The sequence below is a fragment of the Equus przewalskii genome, chromosome 11, assembly GCF_037783145.1.
Source record: "Equus przewalskii isolate Varuska chromosome 11, EquPr2, whole genome shotgun sequence".
NCBI classification, from domain to species: domain Eukaryota; kingdom Metazoa; phylum Chordata; class Mammalia; order Perissodactyla; family Equidae; genus Equus; species Equus przewalskii.
The window spans coordinates 21,537,118-21,563,401 of NC_091841.1; the positions used below are offsets into that span (position 1 = coordinate 21,537,118).

A 26,284-nucleotide genomic window follows, 5' to 3' on the forward strand; every position below is an offset into this window, starting at 1 on the left:
GGAGGAGGGGCCATCTAACCGGAGACTTGTTGAACGAGGAGAAGACAGACAAATGAAAGGAGAGCTGCGTCAAGGAGAGTAAGGGGTTGCCAGACAGAGTCAACAGAATGAAGAAAAGTCATCTCTGTTTATAGATATCACTTTAAAATTAAAGCACAATTCTTCCAGTCATAAAGGAACCAGACTTACTTTCGCACTCCTCTGTACAATTATAAAATCGGAAAATATTTTAAACAATGCTTGCGGACATTGGACAGTAGTCAACACAGGGCTTTCTACATTGAGAAAATGGAAACAAATGTGAATATAACAATTGCTCTGATTTTCTGCATGAAGGAACTTTCCAGACCATAGTCAAGGAGATGGATTCCAATGGATCTTTCAGTACTGAGAAGATAGAAATCAGAGGTTGAGGGAGCTGAGACAGCTAGAATTAGTGAGTAGAGAACCACAAAGGAAGTAACTATGCAGAGACAGAGTTCCTGAAACCTTCAAGAGAATCCTTTTAAATTTATTGTTAGTTAATACAAATCTACAGGCTGAAATTCCAAAAGTCCAATCAAAGAATAACCATATAGTTTGGTAGTTCTAAGCTGAATGATTACCAGAACTCATGCAGAGCTGGGAGACTTTCAAGTCCCAATCGGTTGGAATGCAGACTCTTCCATGAACACTCTGTGTGTTGGATAAAGGCCTCCAGGAAAGTTGGACTTGAAGTTTAACTTCCCGCCAGAAATAAAGTGCAATATTCTTTTTAAAAAGGCAATTTGAGTGCCTAATGACATAAAAATGACAACATCCAGCATCCATTCACTTTTATTCACAATTATTCACATTATTCACAATTATTATATATGCAAAGAAGCAGAAAAATGACAATAACCAGGAGAAAAATCAATTAGAAAAAACAGATGAAAAAATACCTAAGTTTAAAAGTACATGAGATGAAATGGAGGCAGTCTTCTTTTGTTTTTCTTGTTTATTTTTTTGAGGAAGATTAGCCCTGAGCTAACATCCACTGCCAATACTCCTCCTTTTTTTTTGCTGAGGAAGACTGGCCCTGGGCTAACATCCGCGCCCATCTTCCTCTACTTTGTATGTGGGATGCCTATCACAGCATGGGTTGGTAAGTGATGTGTAGGTCCACGCCCAGAACGGAACCTGTGAACCCCAGGTCACCAAAGTGGAACGTGCAAACTTAGCCGCTGCACCACAAGGCTGGCCCTAGGCAGTCTTCTTTGAAAGTCAGAATCATAACATCTTGCTCTTATAACCTGGGTGTTCATATAAACTTTTTACAGTTGAAAATGCACTAGTCTTAAATTGCTCATATAAATATGAACACAGAAAGGTTCATGTGTCCAAAACTTTTCACCAAAGGGAGGCATTCTCTGGCCATTTTAAATAAACCCAAAGCAACAGCTCAGGAAAAATGAAAGTAAGATATTTTACAAAATCCAAGAGATAGCAAAGAATCAAGTGATGTTGGGTCTTAAGGGCTTGGTATGAGCTCTGGCTTCTATTCTGAATTAGAGAGGAAGCCATTTGAGGATTTTGCCAATTATTACACTACCTGAATAGTTCTACTTTACTTTCTTTATATATTTAAATGTTCATGGATTGGCTCAATTCCAGAGATTGGCACAACTCCAGGTACATGCTCACTCAGAGCCTGGAAGGACATCGTTAGGGGGTGATCTTTCACTTGGAACCTCTCGGTGCTGCATTCCTCTGTAAGCATTTGTCTCTGACACGATTCACATAGTAGCATAATGGCTGCTGATAGCAGCAGGTTTACATTGTCACAGCTCAACATCCTCACAAGCCCAATAGGAAAGAGAAAAGAGTCAGGCAGTCTTTCCTGGTCAGTGAAGCAGAAATGCTGGGATTAGCTTTGGTTAGAAATGTCACTCATTCATACAATTGAACTTTCTTAGATCACAAGGCTAAGTGACACAAAAATCAGTCATTCTAGTTGGGTTGATGTAATTCTGCCATTGCCTAGATCTGGGAGAACTTGAGGGGAGATCAACATAAATTGGGAATAAGAGAATGGTGATTCCTTAGAGGAAATTCAGGCCATGATTATCAGAACAAATGGGAATAAATGCTTTGCACCAAAAGCTGTAAAATATAAATGATGTATTGAAAAAAAAAAAAAGTGGAAGAGGGGAAATGGGCAAAGGACCTGACTAGACATTTCTCCAAAGAAGATGAAAAATGCCCAAGAATGTATGAAAACGTGCTCAGCGTCACTAATCATCAGAGATATGCAAATCAAAACCACAATGAAATATCACCTCGTATCTATTAGAGTGGCTATTATCAAAAAGAAAAGAGATAACAAGTGTTGATGGGGATGTGAAGAAAAGGGAATATGTGTAGACTGTTGTTGGGAATGTAAGTTGGTACAGCCATTGCAGAAAAGAGTATGTAGGCTCCTCAGATGTTAAAAGTAGAACTACCGTATGATCCTGCAATCCCGCTTCTGGGAATATTCAAGGGAAATGAAATCACTATCTTCAAGAGATGTCTGCATTCCCAAGTTCATTGTAGTATTATTCACAATAGCCAAGATATGGAATCAACCTAAGTATCTGTCAACTGATGAGTGGACAAAGAAAATATTATACACATATAACTTCTATGTATATATGTACATACATGTATAGCCACATAAATATTTTCAGCCTTAAGAAAGAAGGAAATCTTGCCATTCACAACAACACGGTTGAAACTGCAGGGCAGTATGCTAAGTGAAATAAGCCAGACACAGAAAGAGAAACACTATGATGATTTTACTTAAATGTGGAATCTAAAAAAGTCATACTCATAAAAACAGAGAGTAGAATGGTGGTTGCCCGGGGGCTGGGGAGCAGTGAGGGAAATGGGGAGATGTCGGTCAAAGGGTATCACATTTCAATTGAGTAGGATGCATAAGTTCTAGAGATCTAAAGTACAGCATGGTGACTATAGTTAATAATACTGTATTTTATACTTGAAATTTGCTAAAAGAGTTTATCTTAAGTGTTCTCACCAAAACAGATAAAAGCTATCTATATGAGGTGATGGATATGTGGTAATCATTTCACAATGTATACATATATCAAAACATCACATTGTACACCTCAAATATATACAATTTTTATTGGTCTATTATACCTCAATAAAGCTGGAAAAAATTTTGAAACCAAAAAATGTCTGTAAAAAGGCAATGATCATTTTTCTCCTATCACAATGAAACTTATCGCCTCTTCAGAAAAAACTTTCCTGGCTACTGTTTCTATCGTGCCACACTCCCCCAGCACTACCACCAGCCATTCTCTAGACCATTAACTGTGTGTTGAGTAAAATTATAATGAATTGATATATATGTGTGTGTGTGTATATATACACACACACACATCCACACAAACAGCTGTACATGTACATATATTCACTTAAGTGAACATATTAAAACTCTTAAGGCTCAGTATCTGCCAACCAGAGTAGTGGTTGCCCTACCTGTATTGTTTCAAGTAACTATCATGGGTCTATGAGCCAAGTAATATTATCACTATTTTACTCAACAGAAATATGAACTACAGAGAAATTTTGTGGAATATCCATGGCCACACAGGTAGCAATGGAGAACAATGGAATTTTTGAGACGAAAACCCAGGGTTGCCTGATTAAAAAGCCCACATTCTTCACCACCATACTGTATTTCTTTATATCAAGACTTAGTTACTCTCCACTATATCTCATCTGAATGGGAAGTAGGTAGTACATGAACTCATTGTTTCTAATTTTATTTAATTTATTTTTGCTCTGTAATAAATCAAATGTATTTAATAAACATCCAGTAAATACCACGTGTTTCTCAATTCCATGTGTGGCACTGGGTACAAATTTGATTAGGATATAACCCTGCCCTGTAGGAAAGAGAATGAGAGAGACAGGGAAGGAGAGGAAGGAGAAGAGACAGAGAGAGAAAATATAAGTGGACTTTGATCCATTGTTTGATTATTACTCTATGTGTATTTACACTCAAATAATGGTTTGTGCACATGCAAAGACTGACTGTGCTATTCAAAGGTATTTCCTGTGGAAGAAGGAAAGCAGGAAAAGGAAAGAGAGGAAAAAAACATACATCTCAACTTTCTGAAGGTAAAAACAGCTTGCATTCCCAAAGGCAGGAAAGGAAAGTTAAACAAGTGGGAAGAGTATTAGCCAAAGAAGCAGAAATATGTAGTCTGCACGGAGGCCACACTTCAGCAATAGCTTTTTGCCCTTATTCTGCCAAATCTTATTTACTACATTCATGTCCTTTTATGCAGTCCTGAAGGTGGATGAAAAACTTTGAAACACTATTGACTCATTAAATGTGTGACATATTTGTTTAACTTCTGCTATTGTTGGTAAAGAGCCAACAAAATGCGTTGTTGAGCTCTTGGGGGAAAATAAGAAGATTGTTCTGAATTTTATATAGATCTGTATTAAAGTCAGAGTTGAATTCTGGTACTTTCCCAAGGGGGATTCTTGCATAACTATCAAGAAATGTTTTCCGGAAGATTTTTCTGTTGGTCAGCTGGTGGCATCAAATCTCCTGTAACTGGTGCAGGAGATGCTGTTTCTGCCATGTGAGGATTTGACGGCACCAGGAACACAACCTGTGAATCAATCAAAATGCGATAGGTGAGTCAAGCAAACAACCTTGGGGTTTCCCTTTCCTGTCCACACAATGTCATCGTTACCAGAGTCTACCATTTCTTCTTTGAATTCAGTCTCAACATCAGTTTGGTGGAGCTTCTCAAGAATTCTTTACAACAGACTGGATCTAGGAAAAACATTGAGTGATAACTCTTGGCATGAGATACTGATAGGTGTTGCTGTGGTCTTGAAAGTGTATCTGTGGTACATGTGGATGATGGTGCCCCATAATGTGGACAAACCAAGGTGTCATGGAAAATATAGAGCTCTTCTTCCAAAAAAGGCTGTTCATGCTGATAGCAAGAGAATACCCAAATCATTGATTTCCTGGACATGTCAAAAGCATTGCAAAACCCATACTGACCCTAAAAGGCAAGAATAATTAGGAATCTAAGGAAAATGGAGGCCCTTCTTCCACAAATTCAATGTGAAATGGAATGTGTGTAGGGGGAGATCCAGAAATAGACAAAGATTTAAGCATTATAAGCCCCCAAACCACTGCTTTACTTGATTCATACTTCCCAGCTCTGTAACCAGTGGAATTAGGGGGAGCAACATTTCTTGGCTCTGTAACTACTCTAGGAGCAGAAGTGAACACTGGCCTAGACATTACAATATGAACATTGCTAAGGACATTACCCCTTGTTCAAATGCTTCACTTAATGAAATTACAAAATCACTTGGCATTGCTGAGAAACTCTAGCTTCTAGGGTCTTATAATGCAAGAGTCCACTAACAAATCTAATGTGATTTAGTCAATGTCTCTTGTGTGGGGAATGCCTGTGGGGTGGGGGATGTGGTAGAGCATGGGAGCCCCAAAAGAAAGTAAAGAGGCACCAAATGGGGGAGAAGAGCACCAGAAAATAATCTCATCAAACTATTATTATTTGATGAATTGGTTTTGGCCGTTGTCTGACCAGGCCTTTGGGTAATGAAACTAATGAGCATCTCCTGGGTTTTGATATCCATTATCTCACCCTGGAACCCTCAAGAGTTGGAAGATATCTTTGTTTTATTCTTCCTAGGGCCTCTGGGTCTCTTGTCTCCTTCCATTTCCCAATCTTCTCCAGGTGACATCCTTTCTGCTCAGCAGCCAGGAGGGTCTGCTGCAGGTCTCAGGGTGAGAGAATGGGCAGGTGTGCACACACTCACAGAGAATTGCGAAACCCTGACTTTCTGCAGCAGGAGGCTGCAATAATAGGATAATGGAGCAGCATCTGGCACTGCCTGGGGACCTCTCCATTGTAAAATATTCTGATCCTAAGTAAGAAGGGAGGCCCTTCGAAGGAGTAAGGATGAAGAAAAATAGCTTTACTTTATCCATTGTGATAGGCAGAATTCTAAGATGGCACCCGGTCACCCATGCTCCTGCATGATTCCCTCTGCTAGAGTATGGGTGAGACCTCTGTATTTGATGGGATATCAATCCTGTGAGTAAGTTAGTAATCAGTTGACTGTGAGTTTACCAAAAAGGATACTATTCTGGATGCACATGATCTAATGATGGGAACATTTTAAAAAGCCTTAAAGCAACAGAGACTTTTGCTCTCCTGGAGGCCTCAATGTAGAAGTAATTTGTGATGAGTTCCACAGCTGAGAGGAAATAAATTCTGCCATTTGAGCATGGAAGGGGACCAGAGGCCTCAGCTGAGACTACAGCCTCAGCCCACTCCTCGATTACAGCCTTATAAATCCTGAGCAGAGAACCCAGCTAAGCCATGCCCAAACTGAGAGAAGCTGTAGAAACTGAGAGATAATAAATGTAGGTTGCTTTATAACTCTATGTTTGAGCAATTTATTACACAGTACTAGAAAATGAAGGCAGGTATCTTCAAGGCAAGACTGATACTCACCTTACCACGATTACAACAGATTATTTTGTACCCGATGATAGAGAGGGACACAGCAATGCAGAACTCCAGCACACTTAAAATGAGCACCATACCATCCATACCCTAAGAACAAATTCATAACAAAGGAACATGAGGAATAGAGATGATGAGTTCAAATCATTGACCACTGATTACAATACTAAAAGAGAAGAACCATTGGCCAGAGGTCAGAAAAACTGACTCCTAATTGCAGACATACACTTATTAGTTCTGAGCCTGCTGAATGTCATTTATCCTCTCACTTTTTCACCAATAAAATTATCATTTTTTCCCTGTCCTCTACTTTCAGTGCTATTGTAGATATAGAATATGAAATGCTATAAAAGGGGGGAAAGGATCATAAAGATAATTATCAACTTAGTTCTTTCAAAACTAGGAATTCCATATAGTTGACACAATAATATGATCTCATATCTTAGTAATTGTAGGTGGAGTGATAATTTTAGGCAGAATAACAATAAGCCAAAGAAGTCCACATCCTAGTCCCCAGAACCAGTGAATATTTCAAGTTACAGGGAAAAGGAGAATTAAGTTTGTAGATGGAACTAAGGTTAATAGCTGACCATGAGATGGAGGGGTTTTATGGATTACGCAGTGAGCACAAAATAACTACAGAACACTTATAAGTGGAAGCAGGAGCTGGAAACCTAAGGGAAGTAAATTATTTTAGCAAAGTCACTGAAGGGGTGATTTTGGAGTGAATATATGGCGCTCAAGATTCTCCTAGGATTTACTAGGAATTAAGAAAAGGTAATGCGATTGATCTGCTTAAGAAGTTAGGAAGAATGCTGAGTTCCAAATTTGGGTTTGGAAAGGAGACAATAAGAGAAAGAATTAAGCAGCACAGTGAAAGACTGGAAGCTCAAATGGAGAGGAGACAACAGAAAACTCAGTGGTGTTGAGAATGGCCAATAGACTTTTTAATAATAAAGATTTCATTGTATTTTAGTCTGCTATGGGTACAGCAATATCTCTTCCTCCACGCACTTACCCAAAACTTCAAGAAGTTTCACTACCTACAAAATCTTGTGTAAGTGCTAATTTGGAGAATAAAGCAACTAGGATGCTATCTAGATGAGGGCAAGGGGCACAGAAAAGTAGTAAAATTCAGAACAGAGATTGAGAATTTGCCAAGAGCTGGACATTGAAGCAGAAAGTGCTTAATCTTGCAAGAACATCCAGAGATGGGAGGTATACTGGGTTTTTCACCATTTGTAATATAACGTTCAAGGCAATTTCCTTTATTATTAGAGAACCAGGCAACTGTATCAGGCTCCATCAGGACTCCCTGGAAGATACAGAGACTGACATCTGGGCTCCATTTTTAGAGTGGATAACAGGACATACTTACCAGTGTTTTGAAATTAAACAGGAAGAATTGAGCAAAATGCTTAGCACACTAGTTGTTACAGAGTGGATGTTCTACTACTATGAGCTTTCTTCCCACTTTCCCTTATCACATTTAGAGAAGGAACAAAGAGAGAGATGAGACATGGGCCTGACTCCTACATAAAAGATTGCCCTATTTCTCAATCAATTCTAACTTCCCAAAGTGATTCATCAATTAGATGACACTGATTGTTACTTTTGCCAGAGCCCGGGCTCCTGTGACTTGCTTCCACCACAGTATCCCATGAAAAGAGGAAGCACTAACCAGTAAAGCAGATACAAGCATGGAACAATTCTCCGAGTTCTGATGATAGTTACACAAAGGGTAAGTAACTGAGAAAACGATTATGCTGCTCAAAGTGACTAAGATCCCTGATGCAGCAAAGATAGAGCTGGTAATGTTCAGCCCTAGGCTACCTTGGACCTAGAAAGGAAGGAAAATCAATTAATCCAACAACATTCTCTGATACGTCTCCATCAATAACTTTACATTCACAACTCTTTGTCCAACCATCTTCTCTGTCTTGATTATAGCAATAGTCTCCTAACTTGTCTCTTTTGTTATAGTAATTGCAACTCCAATCTCCTGCCAAACCACAAATATCGTACTATTATTCCTACATTACAGCCTTCAGACGACTCCCATGGGCGTGTGAGCTCAACTCCAATCTCCTTAGCAGGGCTTTCAATACCCTTTACCCTTTAGCTGGACAGTCCTGTCTGTGTCCATCTCCCATCACGTTCTGTTTCAGGTGACTGACTTCTTATTTTCTCACTGTTTCTTGCCTCTCATGACTACATGCCTTTTGCATATTATCTCCCTTTGTTCTCTCTATTCCTTTTCCTGTATTCTCTTCTCTCAGTGAAGTTATAGAGGCTTTTATAAGAACTAAAATTCCTCAAGAAAGTATGAGAGGCGTAGTGTGGCTGTAGCACGAGGTAGATTTTAATGGTTATGTTTCTATCTGGAGGAGATGCTAGAGAGACAGATTGAGGTCAGATTTGGAAAAGCAATATTGATCACCTCCATAATTTGATATTTATCCTTTGAGTGAAGATAACTAAAAAATGTTCTTTATCTAGGAAAATCATTTATTGAGATCTGGGCTTTTGCCTTTTATTGGCTTTGGGAAAGACATATTGGCATGAAAGCTTTGTTTTAAATTTGCTTCTCCTTATTTAACAGCTTTATTCTGAATTTATTTAATTGAAAACTGAATCAAAATCCTTTCTGTATATAATTGGAATACATATTTTCATCAATAAGTCAATAAATATGATGCTACATCAACACTTGGTGCTACTGTCATGGGAGGCTGGATCTCAAGCTGTAGGGTTTGTTTAACCGATCCTTTGGATGTATCTTCTCATGACTTCTCTGTATTTTCATAAAGATTCTCCCAGCAAGTACTTTCCCAAATGTTCATTCTCATGTCAATAATTCTCTTATCTGACAATTTTTTATTCCAATTTTTGAGAGACCAATCCCACCAGGTAAAACTTACAATTTCTTCTGATTTTTAAAAAGTAAAATTTGTTTTCTATTCTGGAAGAATACATACATGATTAATCTTTCTTCTTTTGGAGCAAAAACTAGGAAGCATTACTCACCAGACCTCTTGTAGTTCTGGTTCCTGCTGCAATTGACAAGGACCCTGATATAAGAAACTAATAACAAGAAGAAAAATACAGGTAAAAAACTTTAAACAAATATGTAAAGGGATCACTTGCTAAAACTTATCCTCAAAAGTCACAATTATGTTAAACAGAACAATTATATTAGAAGAAACACAAAAATTTGTAAATAACGGTAGCCTTTTCCCAGAAACAACAGAGAAATTTTACTAGATGGATTCACAGGAGAATTTATCAACCCTTTCAGAAAATGTCTAACAGTGATGGCATTTAAACTGTTTAAGGGGATTGAAACATACAGAAAGCTTCTCAATTCCTGATATGAAGTAATCCTAATATGAGGCCAAATTTAACAAGATTAATATCTTATTATTAATATATAATTAAAACCTAATGATTATTTTCTTTTAAAATGACTATTAAAAGTTGTAAATAAAATAGTAGCAAAGAAAAATTTTAAATTCTATATTAGATGATATTTCTAATATACTGATTCACTTGACTCCATCAATTGGGTAATTATTTTCCATTTAGCTCAGATGATTGGAGTGAAGTCGCTGGGACTCCCTGCCTTAAGCTGTTTAACTGTTTGAGTTTCTAGGTTTGCTTTCCCTATTTGATTTCAGAAGTTTCAAAAAATCTATCTTCATACCAAAAAAGACTGATCTAATGAAGTAGCTTGATAAATTTTTTCAACAAATTTATGAATACCAAGACAGATGATTAATGTAAACTAAGTCTCTTCTGAAAAAAAATAGCAGGTCGAATCACCCATCATGTAATATAACGTGAATCAACAACAAGTGGGTATTTCTCCAAATGTCTAGTTTTTTTAGTATTGAAATGCTTTTATAATTTATGAAATTAATGAATTTAAGGAGAAAACTCAGATGCTAATTGCTATTCATGTTTACAATGTGGATAAGACAGTTAATAGCATTTGATGTTCTTATTGACTTAAACATTATTTATAAAATATGAAGAGTTGCAATTTCTATAATATGATAGAACATCTGTCTCAATCTTAAGGTTGTTATGTTTAATGGGGAAACACTGGGGTCATCTCATAAAATCAAATCAAGATAAAGATGTAGACTCTTATGTAATACTATTCTTAGTATATTCACCAAAATGGTTATATGAGAAAAATATTTGAAGCAAATGGTTATAATTACTTCTTTCTACATATAAATATGTTATACTGCAAAAATCCAAGATTATCAACTAAAAACTGCTATACACTCTAAGAAAATTCACTAAGGCACAAGGGAACATCATTATATACAGAAATTATATATATATATGCTATAAACATGTGTTTGTGTGTTTGAATATAGGAATTAATAAGAGAAATTCATTTACCATAGCAAAAAATTTATAGTTTCTGAGACAAAACGCTTAACAAAGAATATGAAAGGTACGTATAAATAAAACTTTACAATATTCCAAAAGTACACAAAAGAAAACTTGAACAGATAGACTAATGTAAGGATAATTTTATGGGATTGTGATAAAGGACATTTATCTCTACTGGAGACTAGAGGGCCAAATAGAAGAGAAATGTGTGAGTGGTTCTTGGTGTTATTCTTGTACTGCATAAGGGAGAAAAGGAGGCACTTCAAAGGTGAAGTTTTGAGATAAGGTTGAAAGCATAACTGATGGTAGCAGGAAAAAATATTCCCCCAGTTAAGCAAAGGCTCATCTAGTGGGACGCCTACAAGAGTCTGAGCAATGTCTCAATTGACAAACACAGCTCCTGCAGTTCCTGGTAATCTACTGAACATGTGTAAAGGTGTAAATTATGAAAACTGGTTTCCAAAGTGGTCTTGAAAAGGAAACGGAAAGGGAAGCAGAAACCCCAAGTGGTTAGATGCATGAAATACTGGAATTACACTGACCCTATTTGAGCTCTAATTCCCCTACCAAATAAGTGTGTGATCTTGGGCGATTTACTTAATCTCTCTAAACCCTAATTTCTTCATCCATAAAATGAGGACAATGATAAATCCTTTCTCAGAAGTTTGGGATGATTGTTTGAAATGGAATTGCACATATAAAGCACTTAGCAGAGTGCCTAGAGCACAGTAAGAATTTAATAAAAGCTACTACTGACATGAATATGATCAGATATATAAAGCATTGCACAACTGCCCAGAAGGAGACTAGCATTTGCTGTTCTTCAAAGCTTGCAACAGGCATGGGGGCGCACAAAGCCAGCTCATTATAGACTTTAATCTCTAAACTGTCTCATTTTCAACTTTGTAGATAAAGGGAAACTTGGCAGACTTGAATAGATTCCCTGAGTCTAACACACATCCAGTTCATAGATGTATTTTCCTCTTGTCAGTAGATAAACCTTGATACTTTATGCTTCATTTACACTCTCAATTTGCAGAGAAACTCTCTTGCAATTTTTTCTGGGGGGAAATTTTAAACTTTCTTAAATTTTAATTTAATTTATAGTTATTAATATTGAAATTATGAGATAAAATGTATCTAATGGAATGGTATTTGCAAAGATTTGAGACTTGACTGTAAATTGCTTGCATACAAGCCATGTATCCTCTCCTCTCTTGCTGACAAAATTCTCATTTTTTTCAGACTCCATGAGCTTCAGTGAACGCTTGCCAACCATAGAGGTGAATCTTGAGTAGCCCAAGCTAATAATGGCAAATACATGACCTTTGCCCATAGCTGGCTTAGGAATATAAAGCATTTATGCATTATAGAACGTTTATGAACAAGAAGATGTGCCAATGAGTCTGATATGCTATGCCAGCAGTCCTCAATGAGGTAACTCCTGAAAAACCAACCCTATAAATGACTAACTACCAGGCTTCTTCTTGTGGAGTAATCAATGCTTTCAATTTTTTAACCATTCTGGTTTAGATTTTTTTGCTACATGGTGTTGTAATATACCCTGATACATTAATTATTTAGTCTGCCTAGCTTTCTTTGAGTTTTATGTTATTATTCACATTTATGAGAAAATTGAGTCAAAAGAGGTTGGAGATCTTTCTCAAAGTTATAGACCTACAAGAGAGGGTTAGGATATGATTCCAAAGCTCCAGGAGATTAACAACTATGTTATATTGTCTCCAACTATGTCAGACGGTATTCTGCTCACCATCACCGACCCCCAAATTGTGTACCCTGAGTACACTGTTAAAGGACGATCATAAATTCCATTAAATGACACCACAGCAGTAATCATTATTATTCCCAAGCTGAAGTTCACCAGGGCAATCAGAATCTGGACAACCTAGAAATGATGAAGAAAGTAAAAATTGATTACCTACCACAAAATTTGCTGCCAAGATACCCCCTTTCCAACCACTAAGTTACCCTTATTCTCTATCTTTTGAAATAGTCAGATGATCTTGATGATATTGTCCTGTCACTTTTCTTACATACAAAGTACTGTGTAAATATTAAGTTACTAAAATTATCTCTTGGTATATCTATCCCAATTGCCTCATTAATTTCAAGATAAAAAAGATGGTACCAGGACCTTCCCAGAGGTGCTTTATGATACCTACCTATTATGCTACTCCTACCACCACTGTTGATCTCCTTCGCACATGCTCAGACAGGAGTGATCCAGAAATTAGGAAGCAAATGTTCTAGCAAGAGAAGTAATCTAAGGAAGGAGAGTATGTACAGCAGAAGACAAAGAGAAGAGAAATATGCCATTTTCCTGGGGTCTGGGGCCTGGGGCCTGAGGACATGAGTGAGTACATGGTCCAAAATAGAGAAATTGGAGTACATTAACCCATGGAGTTCGAAAGGATCCACAGCATCATAATGACTTTGTACCATTGGCTTAAATCTTGGGCTAAAGATAATCCTCTATATTTACTGTCCTTCCACCTGCACTAAGCTGTCTTTCTTTACATCATCCATTTCTTTTAGACACATCCACCTGTGACTCCAGACAGAAATGCACAGAGCACAGAAGAAGGCTAAGAAAACTCCCCAGAGAGAGATAGTAAAAAATATGGGGCCATCAGCTATCAGGAAGTTCTGTAGATGGAACACGAGCTGCTGCACATATGTCCTTTTCTTTTGTTGCTCTTCCGTGGTGAAGTTAAATATAGTTGTCACGGATGACCCACAACCCTACAGTAGATCTGAAGTCACTATATTTTAAATACAACTAAATCAGATGCAGGAAGTAATAAAATATTGTATCATTTTTCAAGTGATAGGCTCTGCACACCAAATACTGATATTCCTAGGGCCTGCTGATGTATTATGAGGCTAGTGAGACAGAGTATTTGATGTTAGATCTGATCCCTGGTGATTCTACAACAGGATTGGTCTTCTCCCAGATCCGCTGCTGACTTACCCCGAGGACTTTGGGTTCCCCCTTCAAGAACTTCTCTGGCATCCCTAGCCATTGGTACTCGTTTTGAGAAGCATGAGGTCCTGGCTGGTAAAAACCAGCACCAGCCCCTGGTGTCGTCTGTTGCATTCCTTGCATGGTTGTCGTGGCAGCAGAAAAGATGCTATAGTAAGAAATGTAATTTAGGAAGAGGTCATGAAAATGATAGAACAACATCGGGTCTACATGCGCTTCCTCTATTACAACATCTATTAGGACATTTTTACATAATGTAATTATTCATAGACTAGCCAGGAAAGTAGAACAAGGAGAGAAGGCGAGAGACACAGAGAGAGAGAGGGAGGGAGAGAGACAGACAGAGAAAGAGAGAGAGAGAGAGACAGAGAGAGAGAGAGAAATACCCTGTGACATCAATATGTTAGAAAGTATGGAAGAGAGGGAAATGTGGATAGAATTGAGGCAAATATGCTGGGCCCCTCAAATTAGGGAAATGTCATCAAGTTCATATATCACATCTGCACTCTGATTTTATCTCTATCCCTATGTCTGCATATTCCCTTGATTACAATCATTTCCTCTTTGAGAGTCAAGTTTTTCAACAGTAATAACACATGGAATCACCTGCAGTCCAATTTCCTGCGTTTTGTAGTCTTCCTTTTCTAATCAGAGCAGAATGACATTCTCAGAGCTGGAAAATTTTCCCAGGTTCATCTTGACTAAATACAATTTATGTAATCTTGGCTTTTACCCCATAAATTTTGGACTTTGGAGGTGGAATTTATGATTCTGAAGTATATCCCTTGCACCAAGAATTTGTCTGTTGTCCCATTAAAATGTTTTAAATTAATGTTTAAATTGATAATTAATTAAAACTGACTTGCTAATGCACAGCAAGGACGTAAAATTATCTTTCTGAGACTCAAAGCACAAACACAATACTCTACTGCCACTTTCTCTCCTCAATATAGTAACCTCAATCAGGTTACGTGGAGATAGGTTTAAGTCACATGATTTTTTTTTTTTTTCATTGAGGAAGATTAGCCCTGAGCTAATTGCTGCCAATCCTCCTCTTTTTGCTGAGGAAGACTGGCCCTGAGCTAACATCCATGCCCCTCTTCCTCTCCTTTTTTACATGTGGGACGCCTACCACAGCATGGCTTTGCCAAGCGGTACCAAGTCCGCATCCAGGATCCGAACGGCCAACACCAGGCCACTGAAGCGGAATGTGTGAAATTAACTGCTGCACCACCGGGCAGCCCCCATGTGAATATTTTTATCTGCTCTTTTGAATCCATGTTCAGATGTTGCATGGCTCTCTTCCATAAATTTTGAGGGAAGTGAAACTTGGTAAGACTCTGCCAAAGCCAATCAATTCTGATACCATTTACGCTTCATTGGTATTGATAAATGTCTCAAGGTTGGAGATGTGTGTACTTTGATTAATTCAGATTTCTATGGAAAGGATTATTAACCTGTATTTATATTCAGTTTGCCAAAGGAACTACATTATTAGTTAACTAGCAATAAAACTGACGGAGATCCAAAAAAGAGTCTATTTTAAAGATAGATAGAAAAAAAAGTCCAAAATCAAAATACAAGATTAATCATTTAAAACATTATTTTAATTTTAGTTACATATGCATTCTAAGTTCTGAAAAGTACAAAAGAGCAAATCATAAAAGAATGAGTAAAATAAAAATTAAGAAAATGATAAGAAAAATATAATTAAAAATTCATAAGCAATACATAAGGTGAAGGAGACTAAAATAGTTGAGATCAAGAAGTAAACAAGAGAATGTAACCAAAAATTCAATATTTCTTTTTCTGTTCTAAAAAATTTCTAAAATCAACACAGAGAAAGAAATTTGGAAGTGCATTTTGAAACTAGGAAATAACTAAAATCCCCATAAGTTAGATGAAATGATTGTCGAAAACAACCAAGATTGTGTGAGGATGAATTTAGGGGAAAAGTAGAGACATCATCAGAAAAAACAGGACACTACTGCCGCAGATGTTCAGAATACACTTCTCAAAGATGAGAGACTCACTGAGGTATAAAACATATATTCTTGTTTATAATCCTGAGAATATATGCACCAGTTGATAGCAGTAGTTTCTCTGGGCAAGTATAGTTCTGGGAAGTAAAAGGCATGAATAAAAGAGAAATCACATCAAAAAGCCACTTTTGTAGATGGCCATCTGTCTCTGACTAAGTCTTAGGCTGGAGTCCACAAAGAAGGAAGAAAGCATTCTTGGCCTGAGTCTCCAAGAAATCCCACAGATTAGGATCACCTGAATATATCATCACAACCAAAGATCATAAGATGCACTAAAGCCAGTCTGTGAGATTTAACCAGGAGAAACAGCAAGTGTGTCAGATGTTAGCATAATCAAATACACAGTATGTAATAAATATGGACAAAGTATTTTAAAAAATGGAATCAAAAAAGCGAGAAAGCATGGATAAAGTGCAAAAACTGACATGACACATTTAAAACATGTCATGAAAAAAGATAACGTTGACATTAAAAAAAATTTTGACCAAAGTGTTAAACAGCAAGGAACAACTGAAAGGAGAATTAGTGAACTGGAAGGTAAATCTGAAGAAATCACCCAGAAGCCATATAGAGAGAAAAGGAAATGGTCATAAAAGAATACAGGTTAAAAGATTAGAAATAAAGAGTAAAAGTTCGAGAATATGTATAATTAGAGTACTAGAAAGAGAAAATATTAACCAGAGGATGGGCAAAATTGGCAACGTTTGGCATGGTAATATATCTGTACGTTTTCTTTAACTGATGAAATACTTAAACCCACAGACACAGGTCACATAACATACACCAAGGAGTACCTTTATCAGATCTATATTGAAACACATTGTAGTGAATTTACAAGATAGCAAAGAACAAAGATGATCTTCAAAGTCGTAGAAAAGAAAAGTCAGATCACACACAAAGGAACAGCAATTAGACTGACAACAATCCAGAAAACCACAGAAAAATATTTTTCAAACAACTATAGACTTAGAATTTGTTCTGCACCAAAACTGCGCTTTAAGATCAAGGGTACAATAAAGACATTTTCAGATAAGTAAACACCTGACAGAGTTTACCAGCACAGACATTTACTAAATAAAACTTCTAAATGATGTGCTTCGAAAGTAAGGCATATAAAACCCAGAGGGATGTTCCACCATACAAGAAGGAACGGTGAGCAAAGAAACTGGTAAACATGCATGTACACACATAGTTTGCAAAAATTAAGAACAATATCTAACTTGTTAGGTTAAACATAAGGACAAAATATAAAATACTGGACCCTCCAAAAGCAAAATTTGGGATTGGAATGTCAAGGGTTGGTCTTTTAATGTCCTTGTGCTCTTTGGGTGATGGGTGAAGGAAGTAACATTAGATTTCGAGTAAGAATGAAAAACATCGAGTTACCACTCAGCATACGGAGCGGGTTGTTTAATTTTTCAGTAAAGAGAGGAAAATGTTATGACAAAACAAGTGAATGATAATTAAAATAATAAATGCAATCCATCAACTAAAAAAGCAGAAAAGGAGATGAAATGAGCAGAAAAATAAGTGAGACAAGCAGTAAGCAAAAATATGGTAGAGAGCAAGGCACCTCCAGAATTGCCGAGCGAGGGCATCTGAGAATCCTCTCCTCTTTAAAAGCAATGAGAACACTGCAAAAATTATCAAAATCAACTTTTTCAGAACTCTGGACACTAACCAAGACCTTGCTTCAATCCTGGGAGCATTTATTCAAAGAAAATGGCCGAATCTCAGTAAAAATATTGAGCATGGTCATTTTGTTTGTAGTAAAATATTCATAGCCTAGAATTCACCATTTTAACCATTTTTAAGCCTGCAGTTTTGTACTGTGGTTTTAAGCACATTTACATTTTGGTGCAAAAATTAGCATCTCCATCTCCAAAACTTTTTCAACTTTCTCAGCTGAAACTGTAGTCGTTAAATACTAACTCCACGTGTCCACCTTCCCCCAGCCCTGCGGCCACCACCATTCTACTTTCCATTTCTATGAATTTAACTACTCCAGGAACCTCACGTAAGTGAAATCATAAAATATTTGTTCTTTTGTGACTGACATTTCCCTTAACAAAATGTCTTCAAAGTTCACCTATGTTGTAGACGCACATCAAAATTTCTTTTCTTTTTAAGGCTGAATAATAATCCATTGCAGGTATAAACCACATTTTGTTTATCCAATCATCAGCCAATGTACACTTAGGTTGCATCCACCTTTTGACTCTTGTGAATGATATTGCTGTGTAAATGGATATACAATTATCTGTTCAAGTCCCTGCTTTCACTGTTTTAGGGTGTATATCCAGAAGTGAAATTGTTGGATCATATTACCATAAGGTAATTGTAAGATTAATTTTCTTAGAAATCAACATACTGTTTTCCACAGTTGTGACACTATTTTACTCCCCACCAGCAATGCACAAGGGTTACAATTTCTCCACATCCTTGCCAAACTTGTTACATTCTGGGGTTTTTTTGTTGTTTTGGGGGCTTGTTCTGACAATAGCCTTCCTAATGGGTGTGAAGTTGTATCTTACTGTGGTTTTGAGTTGCAGTTTCCTAGTGACTAGTGATGTTGAACGTCTTTTCATATGATTCTTGGCCATTTGTATATCTTCTGTGGAGAAATGTCTATTCAAGTTTTCTTCAATTTTTAATCAGTTTTTTTTGTTTTGTTTTGTTTTTTTGTTGTTGAGTTCTTTATATGCTCTGGATATCAATTCCTTATCAGATATACCATTTGCAAATATTTTCTCCATTCCATTGGTTGCCTTTTCACCCTGTTGATATTCTCCTTTTATGAACAAAAGTTTTTAGTTTTCATGAAGTCCTATTTATCTGTTTTTTTGTTGTCATTGCTTCTACTTGTGGTGTCAAATCCAAAAAAATCATTGCCAAATTTAATGTCATCAAAATTTCAATCTATGTTTTTTTCTAAGAGTTTTATAATTTAGCTTTTAGAATTGGGTCTTTGATCTATTCTGAATTGATTTTTGTACTTATATGGTGTAAGGTAAGGGTCCAACGTCAGTTTTTTGCATACAGATATCCAGTTTTCCCAACACTATGTGTTGAAAAGACTGTCCTTTCCCTGTTTAAAGATCTTAGCACCCTGGTTGAATATCATTTGACCATATATGTGAGAGTTTATTTCTGTGCTATTTCATTCCATCATCTGCACATCTATTTTTATGCTAGTATTACAATTTTTTGATTACCATGGACTTGTGGTTAGTTTTTAAATCAGGAAGTGTGAGATCTCCAACTTTGTTTTTATTTCTCAAGATCGCTTTGCCTATTCAAACTCCCTTGAAATTCCATTTGAACTTTAGGATTGATTTTTCTATTCCTTGAAAAAACTATATCACTCAAATTTTGATAGATATTTTATTGAATCTATTCAATACTTGCATGTTAATAATATTAAGTCTTCCCGTCCCTGAACACAGGATGTCTTTCCATTTCTTTGTGTCATCTTCAATTGCTTTCAGGAATGTTTTGTAGTTGTCAGTGTGAAAGTCTCACCTCAATAGTTAAGTTTACGCCTAAACATTTTTTTTTTTTGCTGCCAGTATAAATGAAATTATTTTCTTAATTTCCTTTTCATTGTTCATTGTTAGTGTATAGAAAAGCAACTTATTTTTGTGTGTTGATTTCATATCCTACAACTTAACTGAATTTTCCTCCACCTACCGTCTTTTTGTGTATGGAATCTTTGGTGTTTACAAAATAGAAGTGCATGTCATCTGTGAACAGAGATAATTTTACTTCTTTCTTTCCAATTTGGAAGCCTTTTATTTCTTTTTGTTGCCTAACTGCTCTGACCAGGACTTCCATTTTTATGTTGACTAGAAGTAGCAAAGGCAGGCATCCTTGTCTTGCTCTTGAGCCTAGAGGAAAAGCTTTCATCCTTTCACTATTGGGTATGAGGTGGACTGTGGGTTTTTTCATAGATAGCCTTTATTATGTTGAGGGAGTTTCCTTCTATTGCTAGTGTTCTGAATGTTTTTATCATAAAAGAATGTTGAATTTTGTCCATTGCTTTTTCTACGTCACGCGAGATGATCACGTATTATTGTTTATGTCATTCTGTTAATGCAGTATATTATATTGATCCATTTTCAAATGTTGGACTGCACTTGCATTCTAGGTATAAGTCTGACTTGGTCATGAAATATAATCTTCTTAATGTGCTGTTGAATTTTGTTTGCTAGTACTTTGTTGAGGATATTTGTATCAATAATCAAAAGGGATAGTGGTCTGTAGTTTTCTTTTCCTGTAATGTCTTTATCTGGCTTTGGTATCAGGGTAATGCTGACATCATAGAATGACTTAGGAGGCGTTTGGTCCTCTTGAATTTTTTGTAAGAGTTTGATAAAGATTGATGTTAATTCGTCTTTAAATATCTAGTAGATTTCACCAATGAAGCTACCTCATCCTTGAGTTTTCATTTTTGGGAAGTTTTAAATTATTCATTCAATCTCTTTACTAGTTATAGGGCCCTCCCCATTTTCTATTTATTTTTGATTCAGTCTAGGCAGATTGTATGTTTCTAGAAATTTATCCATTTCATTTACATTATCTGATTTTTTGGAGTATAATTGCTCATGATACTCTTATAGTCACTTTATTTTTTCTGTAAAATTTGTAAGAATGTCCTCTCTTCTGTTTCTAATTTTAGTTATTTGGCTCTTCTATCTTTTTGTCTTAGTTAATCTAACTAAAGTTGTGTCAATATTGTTGATATTTTGAAGAAGCTACTCTTGGTTTCATTGATTTTCTCCACTGTTTTTTTCTTTTTTGAGCTTTGTCATCTTTTTACTTGTTCTAATCCCATTCCTCTCTCCCAACTCTGTGCTTTGTGGTATCTCTGAAAACCAGAAGCCTTAGAACCACGGAAGTTGTAAAAACCAGTAGCTTAACAGGCTATGGAGGGGTTAGAACAGGGTTGTAAATCCCAGAAAGCTCCATCACCAGAGTATTATGAGTATTTGATCTGTTTGGCAACTACCTAGAAGAGCCACACTCGTAGATATTGTCTTTATTTGATGTGACTAAGAGTTCATTCAGTGAAGGAAACCCTAACTCCAAGGTGTTTGTCAAAAACAATCATTAGAAACTGTTTAATTCACACCTTCCTGGGCAGTGATAGCTGTTCAGGCAAAGAAAAGCTGAATTAAAAAAAATTAAAAGAAAAAGACAAGAAGGAGGTACATGCAGGGAGCTTTGAAAAATTCCTAATGTATCCATGGAAATCTAGAAAGTCATGCACATGTGGAGGGTTGTGTCTATGCCCAAGAAAGAGCTGAGAAGTCCCTGATTCCTCAACTATAGCTGATCTTAAGAATCTATGCAAGTAAGAAGGAAAGGCTAAGACAGAGTTGTAAACTCTGAAGTTGCCTCAGTGCATACACACAAAAAGCCTAACAGAAAAGAAGAGGAGACTTACTATTTTAGGGCTCTTAAGGACAACTGTTAAATCATTAGTTGACCATTAAACTAATCAAGCAGAAAGTTCAATGTCCACAGATTACAAAAAATACAGACTTCACAGAACCAAGGAGTCACTAAACAAACAAACAAAAAATAGCAACAAAAAAACAAAAAAACAGACAACAGCCACAACACTAATGAATGCTTGGGATGGAGTAGTCTTTTAAAAGATCAACAGAATTGGAAATCCTTTAGCTGGGTTGAACAGGAAAAAGTGCAAGAAGAAATTACTAAAACCAGGAATGAAAAAGGGAACATGATTACCAACTTGACAGAAATTTTAAAAAATTAAAAGGGAATACTAGGAAAAACTGTATGCTATTAAATTAGATAACTTAGATGAAATAGTCAAATTCCTATAGAGGCACTAACTAGTGAAACTGAATCAAGAAGTAATACAAAAGCTACAAAGATCTATAACAAGAAATTAAATTAGTAATTTAAAAGATTCCCACAATGAAAAGCCCAAGCCCATATGGTTTCACTGGTGAAATCTATTAGGCATTTTTTAAAATATTAATAACTCCTTCAAAAACTCTTTGAAAAACGAGAAGAAGAAGGTCACTTCCCAACTGATTGTGAAAGAATGTAAAAGAACAAACTTAGACCCTTCTTCACACCAAACAAAAAAATTAACTCAAAATGGGTGAAAGATCGTAATATAAGAGCTAAAAATATGAAAGTATTAGAAGAAAACATAGGAGTTAGTTTTTGTGAACGTGGGTTAGGCAATGGTTTCTGAACTATAAAAATAAAAGCCTCAAGCAACTAAGAAAAAACAGATAAATCAGACTTCTTCAAAATTAGAAATTTTCCTACTTCAAAGGGTCCCATGAAGAAAGTGAAAAGAAAACTCACAGAATGGGAGAAGATATTTGCAAATCCTATATGTGATATAGGACTTGGATCCAGTATATACAAAGAACTCCTACAATTCAAATATGAAAGAGAAAAATAATCCAAGTTAAAAATGGACAAAGAATTTAAATAGACATTTCTCCAAAGAAAATAGACAAATGGCTGATAAGTGCATGAAGAAATGCTGAATATCATTTATCGTGAAAGAAATGTAAACCAAAATCACAAGGAGATACCACTTCACACCAACTCAGAAGGAAAAAATAAAGACAGTAACAGCTGTTGGTTAGAATGTGGAGAAATTGGAATCCTCAAACATTGGTGTTGAGATTGAAAATTGGAGCAGTCACTTTGGAAAACAGTTTGTTTTCCAAATGTAATAGGGAGACTTACCATATGACCCAACTATTCCACTTGCAGGTATATAACAAAGAGATACGAAAACATAAGTCCACCCAAAATTTGCATACACATTTTGTTAGCAGTGTTATCTCTAATAGCCAAAAGAGAGAAAACCTCCAAATGTTCTTCCATTCACCAGACTAGTATAGTGGATCTTATTAAGCAAAGAGGCTTTGGAATTACACTATCTTGGTTTGAATTCCAGTTCTGCCATTCTTTGCTCAAGTTACTTACTATTGTGTTTCTATAACTCTCTACTGTAAATAACAGTGCCTATCTCTTGTGGGAAGTTAATAACAAGATAATGCATTTAAATCACTGCATTTCACATGATGAATACTAAACACATATTAACTATTATTATTGTTGTTTCTACTCTTATTTATCCATTTTTGGATAATTTATGTTTAATGTATAAAACATAAACTTCCTCTAATACTTGCTGCCACTCAAGGACATGCTAGAGAGGAACTTTATTCCTGACATCCCCAGCTCCCACTTGCTCCTGTCACAGGGCTCCTGGAGAGGCAGAGGAGAGGGGCTTATATGATTAGTTAGAGCATGTTATTCATTGTGCCATTTGGTCATGGGTTGGGTCTTCCTCTCTTTTGCAGATTATTTCAGAGTGTTACAATTAGTTCCTAATACAGAATGGCAAAAGCTAAAGGTAACAAGAATCATGAGAGCGTTATGGGATTCCAAGAGTTTTCTTAATGGAAGGCCCGAAAATTAGACCAGGTTTCCATGTTAAGAAACTTGATAGGTCGTCTTTGGAAAGCCCAACAATTAGCTCAGGTTTCCATGTTAAAAAAACTTGGTAGGTCGTCATTGACACCTTCTCTTACCCACCCTCGATCTCCAAATCAATCATGTTCTTCCAACCCTACACAATTATTTCAAATCTGAGTTTTTCTCCTACATCCTCAGACCAAGATATCATCCAATTTTTATCAGGAATTTTCTCAAAGCCTCTTAATGTTCTCCTGTGTCCACTTGTGAGCATGTATGTCCAGCTCATTCTCCACTTTGTAGGCAGAATGATCGCGTTAAAGTGCAAAAAGAATTCTGTCACCCTCCTCTCTAAAATCCTCCCTTGGCACCCCGGGGCCCTCACTGTAAAGTTAAAATGGGTAATGTCGTTGAAGGAGCAGCTCTGCTCCCTCAGCCCACACCCGTTGTCCTAATCTTACCTTGAATCTCTCTCTTTTGATTTTTGAAGCCACAAATACACTTGACTTATTTTAATACTTCCAGAGCAGTAATTTCATTCCTATATGGCGGCATTTGCACATGTTGAACCCCTTGTCAAGAATGTTCTGCACCTCCCACAGACACCCTGCAACAACTACAACCCCTCCTCCCCCATAAACACACCAGCCCAGGATTTGATCTCCTCACACACTGACAGTGCTTCACAGTCTCTGCCTTCTCTCAGTACAACTCCCCACCTCCTCCATTCCCCACACATGGCTTACTCAATCTATGGTGGTAAGGAAGAGTTTAAGAAATCTTAGTTATTTCTCTCTTACAGCATAGAGACCAAAAGTGTTGTAAAGGTAAGTACCAATAATTCTTAATCCAGCTAAAAGTGTACCTGAGCTTACTTCTCTTTAATGCAAAGGAAACTCTGCATTGATCTCTCAGACACACCTACAGACTGAGGATTTAGGAAATGTAGGCTCAGTCTTATCAAACATCTCTGATGGTTTTCCCTCTATACTTAATAAGACTGTGAGCTTCCACAGAGCAGACACTGTATTAAAATAATGCTTTCAAATGATTCTTCTGTTCTCTCCATAGTTCAGTGGTAACACACGTCAGGTCTTGGCCACTCAGGTATGGTGCTCTGTCTTTCTAAAACCCCTCACTATAAGTTCATATAACAGCTCCTACCTTCATACCATAGAAATCCATGTGTTAAGGAAAAAAGTGTGTGTTTATTCTCCAGGGCTTAACTTTCCCATATTCAAATACCAAGGAATCCAAAAGAACAGAGAATATTGGATAGAGATGAGGGACATTTCTTCCAGTTTGGGGAGGACTTTGAATCTAGTCTTGTCCAGTCATCTGTGACATGCATTTGGCTATTGACAACTATAGTGTCTTTTTTGTAGTTGTTCCCATTACAGATGTAGAGAAGCTTAGAAACCTCCCCTCTCTTCTTCTACTGCCTTCAATCTCCTTGTGGATCAGCACCAACATCAATCTTTTGTTTCCTTATCTTTATGTCACCATTCCCCTCATGGGTCACAGTTGCCAAGGAGGGACCATGAGGAGGGTGGTCTAAAGGGGCCACATCTCCTTCCTAGTCAAACCTATAAGATAGAATAGACGCGCATAAGGAGGCCTGAACTTGGGTGGTTTGGTGGAGGATGATGATGGTAATGTAGAGATGGTTACCTGAGCAGGGAAAGACCTCAACTAGGATTCAACAAGTCTGGGTTCTACTCCCTGCTGTTTTACTGCCTAGTGTGACTTTGGATATGTTATTTGCCTTCTCTAGATTTTCTTTAACCCCATGCAAGGAAAGCATGCATTGGGAACAATTGCCTTCGTCCTTCTTTGTGGTCCCAAGAATACTAAGAAACTACAAAGTCTCTTTTATTCACCCACTTCCTCATGAGCATCTTGAGCTTATGCCTTGGGTGTCACATGAATGGTGTCAAAGACAGTTGTAGAACTAGGTCAGGTCACAGCCTATCTCAGGGCCTACGTAAGACTGGGGACCCCACATTTGCCCTACAAAATTTACACCAAATTCTGCATGTGGTAGATATTTTCTTAAATGTTAAATTAAAAATAGTAAGTCAGAGACAGAGAATAAAGACCTTGCAGGAAAGGGCATCAAGAGTACATGAAATAATAAGTGAAAAGTATAAAATATTGCTTTCAGTTTCCTGATATCCTGAGGATTTAGAGAACAAAAGTAACTAAAACAACCTTATCGAGCGTCAGCTGTTGGGAGCCTGTCCTTACCCCCATCCTCTGCAGCAAAGATTGTTCCTCCAAACACCAAACATATATCTAAAGGTGCACTCAACCCACCCCAACCTGGAATACCAGCTTGTGCCATGGGAGGTGACCTCATCCTCTCTCATTCCACTTCCTGGGATCTTAGAACAAGTGGATGTAGAAACCATAAGCCCTAAAGCCTAGGAAGGCATGTCCTTGGACCTACCTTTCTTCAAGCCAGCAACGTCTGCAGGTGTCTTATAAGTGCCAGAAATTCTGGGCAAGTGCCTTCAGTCTAGGTACAATAACTTGTCCCCACTCCACACCTGTGCATTCCTCTTCTGGCAATTTGTCTGAATGCCAAAGGTGGTGCTGAATATTTCTGAGTCGCACCACTAGTTCCTTTTTTACATCGGAAGTACTAACTGAGCCTGTGTCCCTAATATGGGTGTGGAAGTCTGTTGTGACATTTGCTAACAGTCAGTGACTGCCTCATACAGTCTTTTATAGGAAAATAATAGTGGCTATTACCACTGTTAGTGGTTTATTAGTGTATGTAGTGTATATCAGTG

The 26,284-nt window shown here is 37.0% G+C and overlaps 1 protein-coding gene across 1 annotated transcript; it reads right to left on the reverse strand.

The window, feature by feature from the left end:
* Nucleotides 1–3,775: 3,775 nt before the first annotated feature.
* Nucleotides 3,776–26,132, reverse strand: LOC103553478 (membrane-spanning 4-domains subfamily A member 4A-like). Its single transcript, XM_008524073.2, has 7 exons — nucleotides 25,939–26,132; nucleotides 13,957–14,116; nucleotides 12,736–12,870; nucleotides 9,585–9,641; nucleotides 8,239–8,397; nucleotides 6,546–6,647; nucleotides 3,776–4,652 (listed from the first exon to the last, which is right to left on the reverse strand). Exons 2-7 carry the CDS (start codon nucleotides 14,089–14,091, stop codon nucleotides 4,533–4,535), a joined length of 708 nt encoding a protein of 235 aa, XP_008522295.1. The 5' UTR covers nucleotides 14,092–14,116; nucleotides 25,939–26,132; the 3' UTR covers nucleotides 3,776–4,532.
* Between the last annotated feature and the right edge of the window lie 152 nt (nucleotides 26,133–26,284).